This window comes from Hordeum vulgare, chromosome 3H (assembly GCF_904849725.1).
Source record: "Hordeum vulgare subsp. vulgare chromosome 3H, MorexV3_pseudomolecules_assembly, whole genome shotgun sequence".
In the NCBI taxonomy this organism is placed as follows: Eukaryota; Viridiplantae; Streptophyta; class Magnoliopsida; order Poales; family Poaceae; genus Hordeum; species Hordeum vulgare.
The window spans coordinates 553,210,395-553,228,145 of NC_058520.1; the positions used below are offsets into that span (position 1 = coordinate 553,210,395).

At 49.5% G+C, this 17,751-nt stretch overlaps 1 protein-coding gene across 5 annotated transcripts; it reads right to left on the minus strand.

Moving 5' to 3' along the window:
- Window positions 1-11,882: 11,882 nt before the first annotated feature.
- On the minus strand, window positions 11,883-17,451 carry LOC123444971 (interactor of constitutive active ROPs 2, chloroplastic-like). 5 transcript variants are annotated; one of them, XM_045121872.1, is made up of 4 exons: window positions 17,277-17,451; window positions 15,813-15,933; window positions 14,304-14,475; window positions 11,883-13,456 (listed from the first exon to the last, which is right to left on the minus strand). In XM_045121872.1, exons 2-4 carry the CDS (start codon window positions 15,830-15,832, stop codon window positions 12,116-12,118), a joined length of 1,533 nt encoding a protein of 510 aa, XP_044977807.1. In that variant the 5' UTR covers window positions 15,833-15,933; window positions 17,277-17,451; the 3' UTR covers window positions 11,883-12,115. The 5 variants fall into 5 exon arrangements, with proteins under 5 accessions (XP_044977807.1, XP_044977808.1, XP_044977809.1 ...); XM_045121873.1 differs by having other exon boundaries at window positions 17,282-17,450; XM_045121874.1 differs by lacking the exon at window positions 17,277-17,451 and adding an exon at window positions 16,718-16,736.
- Window positions 17,452-17,751: the final 300 nt, after the last annotated feature.

Genomic DNA, 17,751 nt, shown 5'->3' on the forward strand with positions numbered 1-17,751 from the left:
TTCTTTTAGTGGTTGGTTGTCACCTCATATTTGTTGAGATGGTTTCCATAAGCCCACTACTATTTTGTTCTTCTTCGTTGTTAGTTTTCCAATTGCTACGTCAATTCTCTGTCCGGAGGCTCTTCAATTCTATTGTGATGATAGTTGGCATTTTTTCTTCATTCTTTTCTTCCGCTTGAGCCAGTTCATATTCTCTTGTTTCGGAGGCATTGTGATGTTGCTCTTTTGGGTCTATTATGTTGTTCTATCAAGATCATGGTGTTCCCTTGGTCTACTTAGTTGTTTGTGGTGCATATTGTGTAATTCTCTCTTCTTATCGATTTTTTTGTCCCATTTTCCTACCGAAGTGCTGCCGAAATTTTCGGTGAATTCTTGCTTCTTTCTCATATCATTCCTCATCGCCTTGTAACTTTCAAGGATCGTTGGTTTCACTCGTTTGTCAAAGAAGCGACTAAGTTTTTACCTCTTGTTCTTTCTTACCCCCTCCCCCTTTCATTCTTGGATCTCGGGGTGAGATCCTCTTGTAGTGTAGGAGAGTTGTGACAGCCCGATGCCGGCGTTCGAGAAGATTCCCCTTTTTTCCGTTTCCGTCGTGTGATTAGTTTTATTTGTTGCACCATCATTTAGTTTGCATCGTCGCATCATGCATGGCATCTTGCATCGTCTTTCACGTGTGGTGTATTGAGTGTTGTGCTTCGAGTGATCACCGAGTCGTAGAGCTTGGGTTTGCTCGATTCGGAGCTCGTATGCGAAAGTTATGGCTATTTCAGTGGCGAGCGGTAGTGCCGCTGGACCTAGCGGTAGTACCGCTAGAGTTAGCGGTAGTACCGCTGGCCCTAGTGGTAGTATCGCTAGAGCTGGCGGTAGTACCGCTGTCCCAGCGGTAGTACCACTCCAAGTTTTTAGTACCGTTATCTTTGCGGTTGTACTGCGTCGGACATTTTTGCGAAGACTTTATTGGCGGTGGTTGGCCCAGTAGTATCTTTGCGCTACCATGGCCTCAGCGGTAGTACCGCTGCAGCCAGCGGTAGTACCGCTGGAGGGTCAGCGGTAGTACCGGTGCAGCCAGCGGTAGTACCGCCGGAGGGTCAGCGGTAGTACCGCTGGGCTCGGGCTGTAAGTGGGGGTAACGGTCTGATTCCTTCCCCCACTATATAAAGGGGGTCTTCTTCCCCCTTGGTCTTATCCATCCGTTGAGCTCTTGTTCTACCTCCATTGTTGACATTCTTAGAGCTTGCTTACTCTCAATCCCTCCAATGATTCTTGCTTGTTCTTGAGGGAAAAGAGAGAGGAGATCTAGATCCACATCTCTACCAATCACTTTCTCCTCTATGTGAGGGGAACCCCTTGGATCTTGATCTTGGAGTTTTTTGTGAGCTCCTTGTTCTTCCTCTCATATTTCTCCATAGCTTTCATTGTTGTGGAGGGATTTGAGTGTGAGGGACTTGACCACTTCGTGTGTTCTTGCCATTGCATTAGTTGCATCGGTTTGAGTTTCCACGGTGATACGTGGAAGTGAGAAGTTGAGAAGCTTACTACCTTTGGTACTTAGTACCCTAGATATTGTTCTTCGTGGATGCTTTGGCGTCCTAGAAGCTTGGTGGTGTCTCGGAGCTCAATCATTGTGGTGTGAAGCTCCGGGCAAGCGTCGGGGTCTCCAATTAGGTTGTGGAGATTGCCCCGAGCAATTTGTACGGGTAACGGTAACCGCCCCCAAGGGTTGCCACGTGTACGGGTTCGGTGACCGCCCCCAAGGTTTGCCATTTGTACGGGTTCGGTAACCGCCCTTAAGGGTCCCTTAGTGGAATCACGACATCTTGCATTGCGCGAGAGCGTGAGGAGATTACGGTGGCCTTAGTGGCATCTAGGGGAGCATTGTGCCTCCACACCGCTCCAACGGAGATTAGCATCCACAAGGGTGTGAACTTCGGGATACATCATCGTCTCCCCGTGCCTCGGTTATCTCTTACCCAAACCCTTTACTTATGCACTTTATTTTGTGATAGCCATATTGTTCATTGTCATATATCTTGCTATCACTTAGTTGTTTATCTTGCTTAGCATAAGTTGTTGGTGCACATAGGTGAGCCTAGTTGTTTGAGGTTTTGTGATTGACATATTAAACGTTAGTTTTATTCCGCATTTGTTCAAGCCTAAACCTTAATTATTTTAAAGCGCCTATTCACCCCCCCCCCTCTAGGCGACATCCACGTCCTTTCACTCGCGGCTCGCCGCCGCCTGTTGTTGTTGTTGTGTCGTCTCCCCGCGCGCCTCGAGCTCGCCGCAGCCGCCGGTGGCCGCCCGTTCCCCTTGTCGAGCGCCTACTCCAGGGCCCCGACCTCCTCTGCAGTCGCCGGTGCTGCTTGCTGATGTTGCTGCTGCTGCCGCTTGCTGCTTTGCTGTTGCTAGTGCTGCTGCCTGCCTGCGCCGTTGCCTTTTGCTATTGCTTAGTGATGTAGATGATTGTTGTCCCGCTTCTTGCTATTGCCTGCATGTCGTTGTTGCCGATTTGTAGATGCTGCTGCTGTAGCAAGCTAGGTAGTTGTTAGTTGGTTGCCTGATGCTTGCGTTGCATGCTAGCTGCTGCTTGTAGATGCTACTATATGTTGTCATAGCTTGCTTGCTTTAGATGTGCGTGTCGCCGTTGCTATTTGCTGCTGCTGCTATAGATGCTGTTGCTTGCCGCTTTGCCTTGCTGTAGATGTTGTAGTGGTATTGCCGCTGACGTTGTTCGCCGTTGCTGCGTGCATCATCCCCGTCATCGTGAGTCAACGACAAATTCGACGAGTACCACGACGTCCTCGACGACCCCTGGAACGTGTTCGACTACCGACGCCGAAGACCCTGTGCCGACGAGAAGAACAGTGTACGACTACCATCGACGAGACTGGTACCACGACTTCCACGACGTCCACGACGACCGTTGTTCCCCTTCACCGAACCGAACCGCTCCGATTCGCACGCTTCGAAGTTATACCGATGAGACGTGTCGTTTAACGAACGAATGTGATGTATGAGTTGTATCGTGTGTTGCACCGTATGTTGCCCGTTGCACGTGTACTTATTTTGTTGTGCCTCTACACATGGGAACCCGGTAGCGGGATCACCTCATTCTTTAATTAGCGTTCCCGCACACGCTTCCAGATAGTGGCATTGATATCTCGTTAAGTATCGGGATAGGAACGTTGTCGTGGCATCATTTCCGTCTTGCCGCCATAGTTCCCCTTTCGCTTGCTATGGCGACACCTGCTTCTTTCTCTTCTTGCCGTGATGTTGTAACTTGCATGCATGTCGCATTCATGGCATGATATATTATGTTGCATGCCTCTTGTGTCGTAGCTCCGATCTATGTTCCGCGTGTTAAACCGTCTAGGATGCCATGTAGGATCACCGCTTCACCCCTTGCCATGTTAACAACAATTTAACATTGTCGTATAAATAATCGGGAGTGAACTAAATAATCAAACGTGGAGTTTCGTCGATATGTAACTCGTTGCTTATCGAGCTTCACTTAATGTGTAGTGTTTGCGTGAGGTGAATTGCCATGCCATGCCTTGCATCAGTGAACTGATCATGCATCATATTAGGTCGTGCATCATGTCGTGCATCGTGTGGTGAATATCTGTGTTGATGTTGTTTCCGGTTTGTTCCGTCTAGGTAGAGTTTCGCAAGCGTGTCGGAATGTGAGGACCCGTTCGACTATGTTGGTTCGTCGACTTCTCGGAGTCATTCTTCTTCCAAGCGGAATCTCGGGCAAGATGTCCATTTCCCAGATACCATTACTATCATTGCCAAGCTAGTTTTATCGCTTCTATCGTTTATGTCTCGATGCCTACCACATGTTAAATATCAGCCTCTCAACAATGCCATGATTACCTTCAACCTGTTCGACCTAGCAAACCACTGATTGGCTATGTTACTGCTTGCTTAACCCTGTTGTTAGCGTTGCTAGTTGCAGGTGTAGTTGCTTCCATGTGATAACATGGGTTCCTTGTCATATCACCATATTTAAATGCTATTTATTTTAATGCACATATATACTTGGTAAAAGGTGGAAGGCTCGGCCTTTCTAGTTGGTGTTTTGTTCCACCTTTGCCCCCGTTAGTTTCGGCTACCGGTGTTATGTTCCTTAAACGAGCGCTCCTAATACGATCGGGGTTGTTATGGGGACCCCCTTGATAATTCGTTTTAGATTAAAGCTGGTCTGGCAAGGCCCAACTTTGGTACTACATTTGCCTAATAACTAATGAACTGCATAGGGAGTAATTAACCCGAGGAAATGTAATCAACCCCCGGGCCAGTGCTCCTCATGAGTGTTGGTCCCACCTGAGCGATGTCCGGCGCCCCTCTGGTCACCCGGAGGTTTAGCGATCCCGACGTCTAGCTCATCCGTCATGTCTTGAGAACGAGGTACGCGACTCCTATCGGGATCGTCGACACGTCGGGCGGCCTTGCTGGATTAGTTTGACCTTTGACGGAATATCTTGTGCATCGGGATTCCGGTGATGCTTTGGGTAATCTCAAAGTTGAGGTTTTCCACTAGGGAATCCGACGAGATCGCGAGCTTCGTGATTGAGGATTTCTATGCGGCTTGTGGTAATTTGTGATTGACTAGTTGGAGCACCCCTGGAGGGTTAAATCTTTTTGGAAAGCCGTGCCCAAGGTTATGTGGCAACATGGAAACTTTGTTTAACACTGGTTCTAGATAACTTGAAGTTAATTAATTAAAATATGCTATTTGTGTGCGTAACCGTGACTGTCTCTTTCGTGAGTTTCTTCTCCGATCGATGAGACGGCGGGGTTATGTCTGACGTAGGTAGGTGTTCAGGATCATTCATTTGATCATCAGTAGACACGTCCGTTATGCGTAGAACTTCCCCCTCTTATTTCTTGTAATTGTAAGTTTAGCCACCAAATATATGCTTAGCCGCTGCTGCAACCTCACCACTTAACCATACCTCACCCATTAAGCTTTGCTAGTCTTGATACCTTTGGAAATGAGATTGCTGAGTCCCCTGTGGCTCACACATTACTACAACACCAGTTGCAGGTACAGGTAAAGGTTACTCGACGCGAGCGCGTTGATTGTTCATTTGGAGTTGCTTCTTCTTATTCTTCATCATCCATCTAGGATGGGTTCCAGGCCGGCAGCCTGGGATAGCAAGGATGGACGTCGTTCTTCTTTTGTCATTTGTTTTCGTCCGTAGTCGGACCCTGCTCTTCTTCATGATGTTTATGTAATGTACTGATGTGACTCTGATGTAGCTTGTGGCGAGTGTAAGCCAATTCTATATATATATATATATATATATATATATATATATATATATCTTCTTTTTAGTACATGTACTTGTAACGATATCCACTCTTGCGACACGACGAGATGCTCTTCTATCCCTGACGAGGCCTTCGTGCCAAATTAAGGATAGGGTCGCATCTTGGGCGTGACAACAACCCAATAGGGCGCGCGTGGGGGCCCAGGCGCGCCCCTGTGGGTTGTGCCCTCCTCGTTGGCCTCTCGCACAGCCTCTTTGCTCTATAAATACCCCAATATTCCAGAAACCCTAGGAGGGGGGACGAAAATCAATTCCAGCCGCCGCAGAGTCCAGAAGCACGAGATCCAATCTAGACACCATCACGGAGGGGTTCATCATGTCCATTGGTGCATCTCCGATGATGCGTGAGTAGTTCTTTGTAGACCTACGAGTCCGTAGTTAGTAGCTAGAATTTTTTTTGCGGTGTGTTTGTTGGGATCCGATGAATTTTAAGTTTATGATCACATCTATGTTTTTATCCATGAAAGTTATTTGAGTCTTCTTTGATCTCTTATATGCGTGATTGATTATAGCCTCGTATTTCTTCTCCGATATTTGGGTTTTGTTTGGCCAACTTGATCTATTTATCTTGCAATGGGAAGAGGTGCTTTGTGATGGGTTCGATCTTACGGTGCTTGATCCTAGTGACAGAAAGGGAAAAGACATGTATGTATCGTTGCTATTAAGGATAACAAGATGGGGTCTATTTCTACATAAATAGATCTTGTCTACATCATGTCATCGTTCTTATTGCATTACTCCGTTTTTCCATGAACTTAATACACTAGATGCATGCTGGATAGCGGTCGATGTGTGGAGTAATAGTAGTAGATGCAAGCAGGAGTCGGTCTACTAATCTTGGATGTGATGCCTATATAATGATCATTGCCTGGACATCATCATGATTATTTTAAGTTCTATCAACTGCCCAACGGTAATGGTTTTCCCACCGTTTGCTATTTTTCTCGAGAGAAGCCACTAGTGAAACCTACGGCCCCCGGGTCTTTTCATCATATTTGTCTTTGCGGTATATTTTCCTTTCCTTTTATTTTCAGATCTATTAAACCAAAAATACAAAAATACCTTGCTTCAATTTATTTGTTCCGCGATCTATTTATCCTATCCACCACTTTTACCTCACGTTATTTGCCTATCTTGAGGCGCTGTACCCGAAAAGGAATTTCTGGCCATTGCCGGGGAAGATCAAGTCAAGATAGTCTCTCGCTAACGTGCCAATTTCTGGCGCCGTTGCCGGGGAGGGATTGACAACCCCTTTAACACGTCGGGTTGCGAGTATTTGTTATTTGTGTGGAGGTGTTGTTTACGTGATGTGAGGAGGCTCTCCTACTGGTTCGATAACCTTGGTCTCATCACTGAGGGAAATACCTACCGTCGCTATACTGCATCATCCCTTCCTTTTTGGGGAAATACTGACGTAGTTGTAGCACACATCATGTAGCAATGAGGACAATCCTCAGTTTACGGACCCAGTCCGCGTAATTGCTACTATCATATTTCAAGTAAGTTTTTTGTAGGAACATATCAAAAATAGTGGAGCTACAACGCAAGCTACATCATAATTTGCAAAGACCTTTTGACTGTGTGTTCAATTCATCATATTACTTAAGAACTCCCACTCAAATTGACATCCCTCTAGTCATTCGACTGTCACATGATCCAAATTCACTAACTCAAGTCCAATCATCACGTGAGTTGAGTTTAGATTCAATGATGAACATCTCCATGTTGATCATATCCACTATATGACTCATGCTCGACCTTTCGGTCTCCTGTGTTTCGAGGCATATGCACATGCTAGACTCGTCAAGTTTAACCCGAGTATTCCACGTGTGCAACTGTTTTGCACCCACTGTATGTGAACGTTGAGTTTATCAAATTCGATCATCACGTGGTGTCTCGAAATGACGAACTGTGGCAACGATGCACAGTCGGGGAGAACACAATTTTATCTTGAAATTTTAGTGAGGGATCACCTTATAATGCTATCGTTGTTCTAAGGAAAACAAGGTGCATAAAAGGATTAACATAACATGCAAATCATAAGTGACATGATATGGCCATGAACTTGTGCTTCTTGATCTCCATCATCAAAGCACCTGCATGATCTCCATCGTCACCGACGCCACACCATGATCTCCATCATCAACATCTCCATCATTGTGCTGCCATCGAGGTTGTCATGCTAACTTTGCTATTACTACTAAACCTACTACTAGCGATAAAGCAAAGCATCACCAAGCGCATAATAATTAAAGACAACCCTATGGCTCCTGTCGGTTGCCGTAGCATTGACGTGCAAGTCGATATTTAACTATTACAACATGATCATCTCATACATTCAATATATCATATCATGTCTTTGGCCATATCGCATCACATGCATACCCTATAAAAACAAGTTAGACGTCATCTAATTTGTTGTTGCATGTTTTACGTGGCTGCTATGGTATCCAGTATGATCGCATCTTACTTAAGCAAAACCACAGCGGTGATATGCAAGTTGCTATTTAACCTTCTCCAAGGACCGCCTCGGTCAAATCCGATTCAGCTAAAGTTGAAGAAACAGACACCCGTCAGTCATCTTTATGCAACAAGTTGCATGTTAGTCAATGAAACCGGTCTCTCATAAGCATACGAGTAATGTTAGTCCGGGCCGCTTCAATCCAACAATACCGTCGAATCAAAAAAGACTAAGGAGGCCAGCAAATTGAACACCAACGCCCAAAAACTCTTTTGTGTTCTACTCGAGATATCATCTATGCATAGACCTAGCTCATGATGCCACTATTGGGGAACGTTGCATGGAAAACAAAATTTTCCTACGCACACACAATACCTATCCATGGTGATGATCATCTACGAGAGGGCAGAGTGAATCTACATACCCTTGTAGATCGCTAAGCGCAAGCGTATATAACGCGGTTGATGTAGTGGAACATCTTCGCGATTCAAATCGCAGCCCGTCCCGCGATCTCATCATGATCCGTCTCGCGATCCCATCCTGATGTAGTGCCGAACGGACGACACCTCCGCGTTCAGCATACATACAGCTCGATGACGATCTCCGCCTTCTTGAACCAACAAGAGGGGGCGGAGAGGTAGATGAGTTCTCCACCACAACGACATGGTGGTGGTGGTGGTGGTGAACTAATCCAGCACGACTTCGCCTAAGCATTGTCGAACTAGACTAGAGGAGAAACAGATCTAGAGAGAGAGAGGCAGCCGTGGCTGATTTCTGTGTTGTCCAAAAACCCTCAACATCTCTAGTATATATAGGAGGAGGGGAGAGGAGGCAGTCTTGGCCCCTACTCCAAGGAGAAGGGGTCGGCCGAACCCTAAAGGAAGAGTCCACCTTCCCACAAGGGAGGGGGACTACTTTGGGAGGACTCCTCCTTCCTTTCCTTTAAAAAGACTTTTGCCTTTTATCTCCACTCCTAGCCGCATGGGCTTCTGAGAGAGGCTTAGGCCATCCCACCAGGGGCTGGTCTACCTCCTCTCACAGCCCATAAGGCTCTTGGGTCGTCACACCCCTTCCTATGGTCCCCCGGCACCCTCCCGGCACTCCCGGTACACTACCGATGAGCCCAAAACTTTTCGGGTGACCAAAATAGGACTTCCTATATATCAATCTTTACCTCCGGACCATTCCGGAGCTCCTCGTGACACCCAAGATCTCATCCGGAACTCCGAACAACCTACGGTCACCAACACCTATAACTCAACTATACCGAAACGTCACCGAACCTTAAGTGTGCAGACCCTACGGGTTCGAGAACTATGCAGACATGACCTGAGACACTCTCTGGTCAATAACCAATAGCGGGACCTGGATGCCCATATTGTATCCTACATATTCTACGAAGATCTCTATCGGTCGAACCTCTACGTCAAGGATTTAGTTAACCCCGTATGATGTTCCCTTTGTCCTTCGGTATGTTACTTGTCCGAGATTCGATCGTCGGTATCTCTATACCTAGTTCAATCTCTTTATCGGCAAGTCTCTTTACTCATTCCGTAATACAAGATCCCGTGACTAAATCCTTAGTCACATTGCTTGCAAGGTTTATTGTGATGTTGTATTATCGAGTGGGCCCCGAGATACCTCTGCGTCACACAAAGTGACATATCCTAGTCTTGATCAATGCCAACCCAACAGACACCTTCGGAGATACCTCTAGAGCACCTTTATAGTCACCCAGTAATGTTGCGATGTTTGATACACACAAGGTATTCCTCCGGTGTCCGAGAGTTGCATGATCTCATGGTCATAGGAACATATACATTGACATGCAGAAAACAGTAGCAACAAACTGACACGATCCTATGCTGCGTTTATAGTTTGGCTCTTGTCGATCACATCATTCTCCTAATGACGTGATCCCGTTATCAAGCGACAACAGTTGTCTATGGCCAGGAAACCTTGACCATCTTTGATCAACGAGCTAGTCAACTAGAGGCTCACTAGGGACACTGTGTTGTCTATGTATCCACACATGTATTTGAGTTTCCAATCAATAAAATTCTAGCATGGATAATAAACGATTATCATGAACAAGAAAATATAATAATAACCAATTTATTATTGCCTCTAGGGCATATTTCCAACATGTCGTTCCCGTTTGCCGATAGGGTGGTCGTGGCGGTACAAGCTCTGACCACCGCTGGTGATGAAGAGCTCTCAATGATGTTCTTCCCATGTTGTCGCCGTTTAGGTGCTCGCAATGTCAAATTGTGCTCGATTGTGGCTCTCGGGTGGCTGGGAGTATGATAGTTGTGCTTGTCCATTTCAACGATCATCGGGGCCAGGGTCGAAGGTGCGTGGCAAAGTAGTTAAGCATGTGCTCATAGTGCTGGAGCACGATCACATAGTTGTTGACGTCGTCCTCCAGCACCACCACAGAATCTGACTTGATGGAGCAGCGCCCTACCGAGCTTTCCTAGTCCGTGCAAGTTGTTCAAGCAAGGTCGTTAATTCACTGCTATCGAGAATCCGACGTCGGTGAGGTTGGCCGAAGGTGGGGGGGTAGTGATGGAGCGAGCAGGGGCGAGCTGCCCCCCCCCCTCCTGCGTTAAACAAAATCTTGAAATTACCCATATTTGCAGAGTTAAGGCCAAAAATTTAATGTATGACCCCTCCAGCTGTCATACATGTACCATTGCCCCCCCTCCACTCCCCCATATGAAGTTCCTGCCTCCCTCGGGGGGTGGGTGGGGGGGGGGTATTTTCTCGGGCGAACAGTCGGGTGCGCGGTTTATGGCGATATGGTAGATAATGCTTAGAGCAACTCTAGCAGACCCCGCATCCTTTCGGTCCGCAAAACGTGTTTGCAGTTCGCGGAAAAACGCCTTTGCGGGCCGGCTGCATTTGCCGCGGATGCCGAACCCGCATAACGGACCCGTAAAAAAGCATATCGGCTTTGCAGGGTCTGATCTGGCGCAGCTCCTCCCGGTCCGGAAAACCTAAATTTGCACCACATCTTTGCTAGAATAATGCATTTCTTTGCTTTTCCAACAACATTTAGATACATAAGACATCACCACATCCTTGCTAGAATAGCAAGACCAAAGAAAACAAGAACCACAAGTATGCATTTTAGAAGATTTCCAACTTCCATAACTGCTCCAACTAGTTGAAGCAATATCTTCTCCATGCACTCATTGTTGATCTGCGAATTCTTCATCTTGCATTCTTCATTCTTCATCTTTGGTTCAGAAGAAGTAGATGTTGCACATGCAGCCGCATCATTGTTTTTTATTCTACTAAGGAGTGCATCGACATCTATTAACTTTTTTTCTATCAATAAATCAATGTATTCGCCTTCCCAAAACCAAAATGAGCATCCATATTCCTACACAAAAAAATAACCATGTTCGGAATGAGGATCCGCAATTGAACCAAAGAATGAGATATCGCAAGTGCACGTACCCCGTCGTTTTCGCATTTGAAGTACACCCATCTGGGGTGGTTTTGGCGTGCCCGAAGTAAGTCGCAGCATTGTCCGCGTGCAGTCGTCGCACTGTATTAGCGACAACGGTGAGCCACAGAGCCGCTGCGCGAGCGCCGAGCCCGGTGGACCGCCGGACGAATCCATGCCCGCAAATCGTCGGCGTTGCCGGGAGGACGAACCCGTCCCTGCATGCGCTGATGCGCCCTTGCCGGGGCTCCGGGAGATGCTCCCTGACCACTCCATCGCTTGGCACAGCCACCGGCAGCCGGCAAAAGCCAAATCCGGCGACCGGAATCTTGGGCGAAGGGGGGAGAGGGGAGGTGGTTGGTGGGGGAAAGCGCGGGCTGAAATGTCCACCCACCAACCGCTTCTCGCTTATATGCATGGCACCGCAGCGGCGAGGGGGGAACCCGCGAATACGCAAAAATATTTGCGGGCCGGGGCGGGATGCGGGATCTTATCGGGTAGGTTTTTCCGTCCCAACCCGCATTTTTGCGGTTATTTTTCGAGCCGGGGCGGAATACGGGGTCTGCTAGAGTTGCTCTTAATTCTCCAAACCGCCAAAAAAACTTTGGGTATCTGCTAGAGGTGCCCTTAGTTTTCCAAGAATGCATGTTCCAATCTTTGACCATTCAGGCCCGGATGAATTGATTCAATTCATCATATACCGCATATGATACATCTTTGAACACGTTCAGTACAATCACTCCTATGTTTTTACACCACGAGAACCGGCAAAACAATTTTACAAGCGATAGAAAATGAACAACTCGATCCCTACGATCAAGCCACGCTACTACTCCACTGATATCAGTTGGACCGGCGATCAGCTCATTTCTTCCACATTCCACTGATCCTCCGGAGCACGTTACCGTTCTTCCTGGCCGCCGCCGCGTCGTCGTCGAGCTCGTCGTACAAGCCCGCGTACTTGCCGCCGTCCAGCGACTCGCCCCGGTCCAAGATCTTCCCGTTCCCGCCCTTGCCCACGGTGAGCAACGCCATGGCGGTCTCGGCGGCCTTACGCCACTGCTCGGCCTGCACCCTCAGCCGCCTCAGCTCGGCCTCCGTCTCCCCCTTCTTTGCCGCCTCCGCCGCCGCGTCGGCCTCCGATTTCACCGGGACCTTTTCGGACTCGTACTGCTGCAGCTCGAGCTTCAGCTGCCCGTTCTCCTGCAGCGCGCCTTGCAGCTGCGCTTTCAGCTCGTCAGCCGTGCTGTTCGTTCTCGCGTCGTCCTGTAGTTTCTTGGTCGCGACCTGGGCGCGCCTCAGCTCGGACTCCCTGTCGAACAGGCTCGCCTTGAGGAACATGACCTCAGACTTGGCGCTCGCCAGCGCGGTGGCAAGCTTGCCATGCCGCAGGTCGGCCTCAACCTTTATCTGGTCCATGAGCTCGTACGCGCACTGCGTCTCCACGGTACTCAGGATCTTCTCTTCCTGGAACCTGGCCTCCACGTCCTCCAACGCCGACCTCAGCTCGGCGGTCTCCGAGCCAGAGCAGTTGCAGCGCTGGCCGGCGGCGGCCTTTGCCGACGTCGTCTCCGCCACCTCCTCCTCGAGCGTCTTGAGCTTCGCGCGCGACTCCTCCAGCTCCGTGACGACGAGGCTGAATGAATCCATCAGCTTGGAGCCGTCGGTGAGCAGCGAGTCGATGGTGGCCCGGCTCGCCTCAAGCTGCTGCTTGCACTCGTCGTGCAATGCTCGCGCCTGCGCCTCGGCCTCCTCGCTCGCCGTGAGCTTGGTCCTGAGCTCGTCCACGGTCGCCAGCGCCTCCGCCGCCTCCTGCTTACGGTCGGCGCGGGCAGCCGCGGCGAGCTGCACACGGAGGCGGTGCACCTCGCCCATGGCCGCAACGAGCGCGGCCGAGTCCGCCTCGTGCTGCTTCTGCATGGCCTCAAGCTCCGACTGCCACGAGCGATCGCGCTCCTGGGACAGCCGGCGGAGCTCGAATATGCGGGTCTCCTCGACCGAGGAGAGCTCGGCGAGCTGCGCCTGTGAGTCACGGACCTGCGCCGACGCCTCCGCCGCCTGCGCCCTGGCCTCCTCGGCCTCCTGCAGGGCACGCTTCCTGGAATTCTCGGAGGAATGGAGCTGCTCCTTGGCCTTCTTGAGCTCGTCTTGCAGCTGCGAGAGCTGGGACTCCAGCTCCGAGAGCTTCATGGGTGACCTCCTTTTCTGGTGTTATCAAATTCAGCAGAAAGACAAACTCAAAAAGATTAGTGGTGTGTGCCAAACTCCAATCAACGAACTCGTGGTTTCACTTTCAACAATGGCATGATTAGCGAGGGATTAGTGGTGGAAAGTTCTTGTATTGTAAACTTAGATGCATGATTGTTTTGTTGTGCATTACTGACCATGCCAGCATTCATCACTTTCGGCTCAAAAGAAAAAACTTTCACCACTTTGCATCATCACATAGTAAGGCTTCTGCTGGCAGTTGTCCTTGCAGTAAGGATTTAAGCACGGATGTGTAAAAAATTGGCGGGAACATTAGCTCAAAAAAAGGATTATTTGACCAAGTAAGAACGAAGTTTTTTAATTTGTGTGCTCTACAGCTACTTAATTAGCTTGCTTAACCTTCTTGATTTTCCTCAAGACATAACTGCCAGTTATATTAATGGCGCTCAATCGGAACACTTCATTTTAGCTAGCACCAGATAGAAGCAAATAGTACCTGTCTCTTTCAGTGTAATTGGCAGTGCGCTGCTACATCAAGAGCGAGACAGACGAATAGCCAAGTACAGCTAATCGAGACAGTATCAACGTCCACAGATACAGATGTTGTTGCCAAATCCCGGCAAAATGAGAGAAAACATGGGTGGCATTCAAGAACATGTAGACACCGTAACTTAAACGCATGCTTGTAACGAACTCTGAACAGTCTCTCAGAAATCTCTTCCTTTCTTAAGATTAAAGAACAACTGTGCAAGATTTCCTTTCATGCAGATGAAAAGACTTGGCCGAACGAAACGAAACGAAATGAACCAAACTGAAAGCAGATCGAGATTGGCGGCGTGTTTACCTCTCTTTCGGCGCTCATGGTGGTGCGGCGCTCCACCTTTGGGCTCCGCCCGGTGGGCGACTTGGTCGCCGCCGCGTCGACGCCGGAGTCCAGGCCAGCCAGCCTCGTCGGCCGCCCCGTCTTGTTTGCTCCGAGGGGAGAGCCACGAGCAGGGTGCTCCACGGAGCCATTCCTTCATCATGCCAAGAACACACAAGTAGAGTCAGTCAGAGTCCTCAAAAGAGGGGGGAAATGTCAGGTAGGGGAAGCTAGCTCAGGCTGAAGTGAAGTTCCTTGCCTCACGGCTGTACTGCTCGAATATAACCTCAGAAAATGCATCTTGGTCAAGTACAGATGGACTAGAGGAGGCACAAGGTTGCAGTGCCCCTCTTCATACCAAATGCAAGGGGAAAACCAAAACCAAAACCAAAACCAAAGACGAATCCACTCTAGCAGATGAGAACCAATCCGAAGTTGTTAACTAGAGAACCGCTCCGGATCAAACAGGTCGAAGATTTCAGCTCGAGCGAGCTGAACCAACCAGATGCAGAGAAGAGAAGAGAAGAGAAGAGAAGCAGCAAGAAGCAACGGGGAAACAAAGAATCCGAGGCCGAAAGCGGCAAAGGCGACCGACAAGAAGTGAATGGGGAGCAACCGAGCGAGCGAGCGAGAGAGGGAGAGGCGGGCAGGAGCCGGGAAAGAGGAGGCGCATTAGCTTAACTTAATCGCCCCCCGTGATATGCGAGCACGGGGCCGACGAGGCTTTACAGATGCGGTTAGCGAGGCGGGAGGAGACAGGTGGACCACCGCCGCACTGCGGCTCCTTTGGCCGAGCTCGAGAACCGGACAGGCGTTGCCCATGGAGCCATCTGCGTTTTATCAAGAAAATGGAGCCCTCTGCAAACAGTCACGGTCACATGCGTGCGCCCCCGATTTTGAAATTCTTTGGCCTCTTCCTGGCTGCCTCCGGCAAGACAGGTGGTGGTGTGTAAGGATTAGGATGGAAGTGCGGTTTATTTATCGCCGCCCAAACGACTGGTTAGCATGTCACGGAGCGAAATTAGCGGTGTTGATTTTGTTTAAGATACTGTATGTGAGGAGTAAGCGCGATTGGTGCTCCTGTAGCTGCATGTCTGAAACTGTTTAATCCCCCTGAACAGAGAGCATAAGCAGTGTTGCTTCCAGTTCAAGTCCATTGATGAAGAGGAGCTGGAAACTCTGTTCAAAACTTTGTGAGGGAACAGTAATCGGGGGAAGGCAGAGCAGCTTCGGCACCAATGGAAAAATAATCCTAAAACTTGATGCATGCACATTGACTGTATCCGTGTTGAGAAGATTTGAGTATGGAAGAGGAGAGAATCTATCTCACATCACGGAGACCGAGGCATGGGCATAAACAAACAAAGCATGGAGGAAAGAATCAAATAAGCAGCAGCACATGACGCCTCAAATCGAGCGAGAAAACTTGTAAAAAAATCAAGTGGCACATGGAATTTAGCAGAACGCGGAACGGGGGAGGATGGAACATACCTTGTCTTGGCTGTCTGCATGGCCGGCCGGCTGGCTGGCTATATCTCTGTGCAGGTTCAAAATCTGAGAGCCACCCCAGCAGTGCTGCTATGGTGTGGTATGCCCACCTACAGGAGGAAAGCTGCAACGGGACAAGCAGAAAAGGGCGGTCAGCTCAGCTCAGCTCGGCTACCCCCCCTCTCTCTCTCTCTCTCTCTCTCTCTGGACCGGAGGAAGAGGGCGGGGGGAGAGGCCAAGAGAAGAAGAGAAGGCTAGCAGCTAGACGCTAATCGCTACTTTGCTGTGGCGACGGAGCGAGAGAAGGCTCTTTGTACTGCCATCTTCTCCCCACATGCACTAGAAAAGCAACTAAATAATGGAAGCAAGCATTGTGGGCGTGGTGCATCGATCATTCCCGGCTTGCTAGCTAGCTGCTTGCTTCCCCGTCTAACCTGGCACTAACTAGTGTACCGCAACCACTTAGCCACCCAACAGCGACGGCCCCGTGGCTTTTAAATGCCACTAATCAGGCGCCATCATCCATCCTTAAACCGGGAGGGAGGCAGCCCGTTTCTTTAAGCTTTTGCATGCCACGGGCGGCGATGATGATCACTGCTTGCATGGTCGGTCCCTTGCAAGATAACGCACATTATACGCGCGCCACTACAACCACCAGACTTGAGGCCGGAGAGAGGTGCACCCGAAGCAAGCGAGAGAGCAAGCAAGGAAGCAAGCAAGAATCCACCACCATGCATGCATGGCTTGCCCTTTTGTTTTGCTCGCTATCTCTCTTCCCCCTTACTCAAGCTCCCCACAAAAGCAGCCGGCATGAATCGTACTACGATCGATGGTGGAAGCAGTGGTTGGCCGAGATGACAAGTACGTGTACATCCGGTTAGTAGCTTGGCTATTAAATACGTACGCACCTAATTTCCCTTCCTTTCCATTAGCGAAAGCGCGCGAGCAGAAGGAAAGGAGAAAGGAGAAATCTTGGGCTCGCTACTCGTACCAACCATCTTAGGATAACTGACTGACTGGGTTGATGTCCACATGTGTTTATGAGCTGGGTGAGGTCGGGCTTGGGGTGATTGGTGCATGCCGACGAGAGACAAAAATCCCCAAAGCTTGGGAGGGATGGTACTACGTGAAGCTTTACAGCTTGTATCTGCTGGATGGAGTACATAAGCAGGCTTGTCGGCCGAGCTAGGCCGGTAGGTGGTAGGCAGACATGGGCACGTATATGTAGTACGAGACGAGACGAGACGAGACGAGAGACGGAGGGAGAGGAGGGGAGCAAAATTGGAGGTCACTCCATCGTGGGATGCATGTCCCTCCGGCCCCTCTCTCACCTTTGGACCGATTCCAACGGGGCACAAATGCATGATCCTAGCCTAGTACAACCCAGAGCATGGATGATGCGAGCGAGACGCTGAGCGAGGTAATGCATGGCGGAAATGTGAAGAGAAGGAGAGCATCGAACATCACCTCACCTCGCCGGCCTGTCCTGCCTGCCTATCCTGAACGGGGGAGCTCGGAATGGGTTGGGCGGTGCCTTTCTTCCCGGGTCGCCCGGCCTTCACGCCGTGCTCTGGGACGCCATTGCCGAAGAGGGGGCGACAGAGGGGTAGGCGGGCGTCTGCTCTGGGAAGCAGGATGTCATCGCGTCCTGTTAAATAAGAGGAATGGAATGGAGAATGGAGACAGGTCGTGAGGATTTCGGATGGCTGCAGGGGCGCCGAGCAGCAAATCATTTTCCGTGCACAGGGTCTCTCGTCCCGTGGCAACAAATCAGATCAAATCAAATCAAATCAATGGGGATCGATGGATGGATGGATGGATGAATCTTCATACCCGTCGTACTTGAGCTTTGTTTTTGCAATATCACGCCGGTTGTCAACTCCTTTCGGTGTCCGTCGCCGTTGGGGTTGGGGTTGGGGTTGGGCTCAACGACGCGCGACGG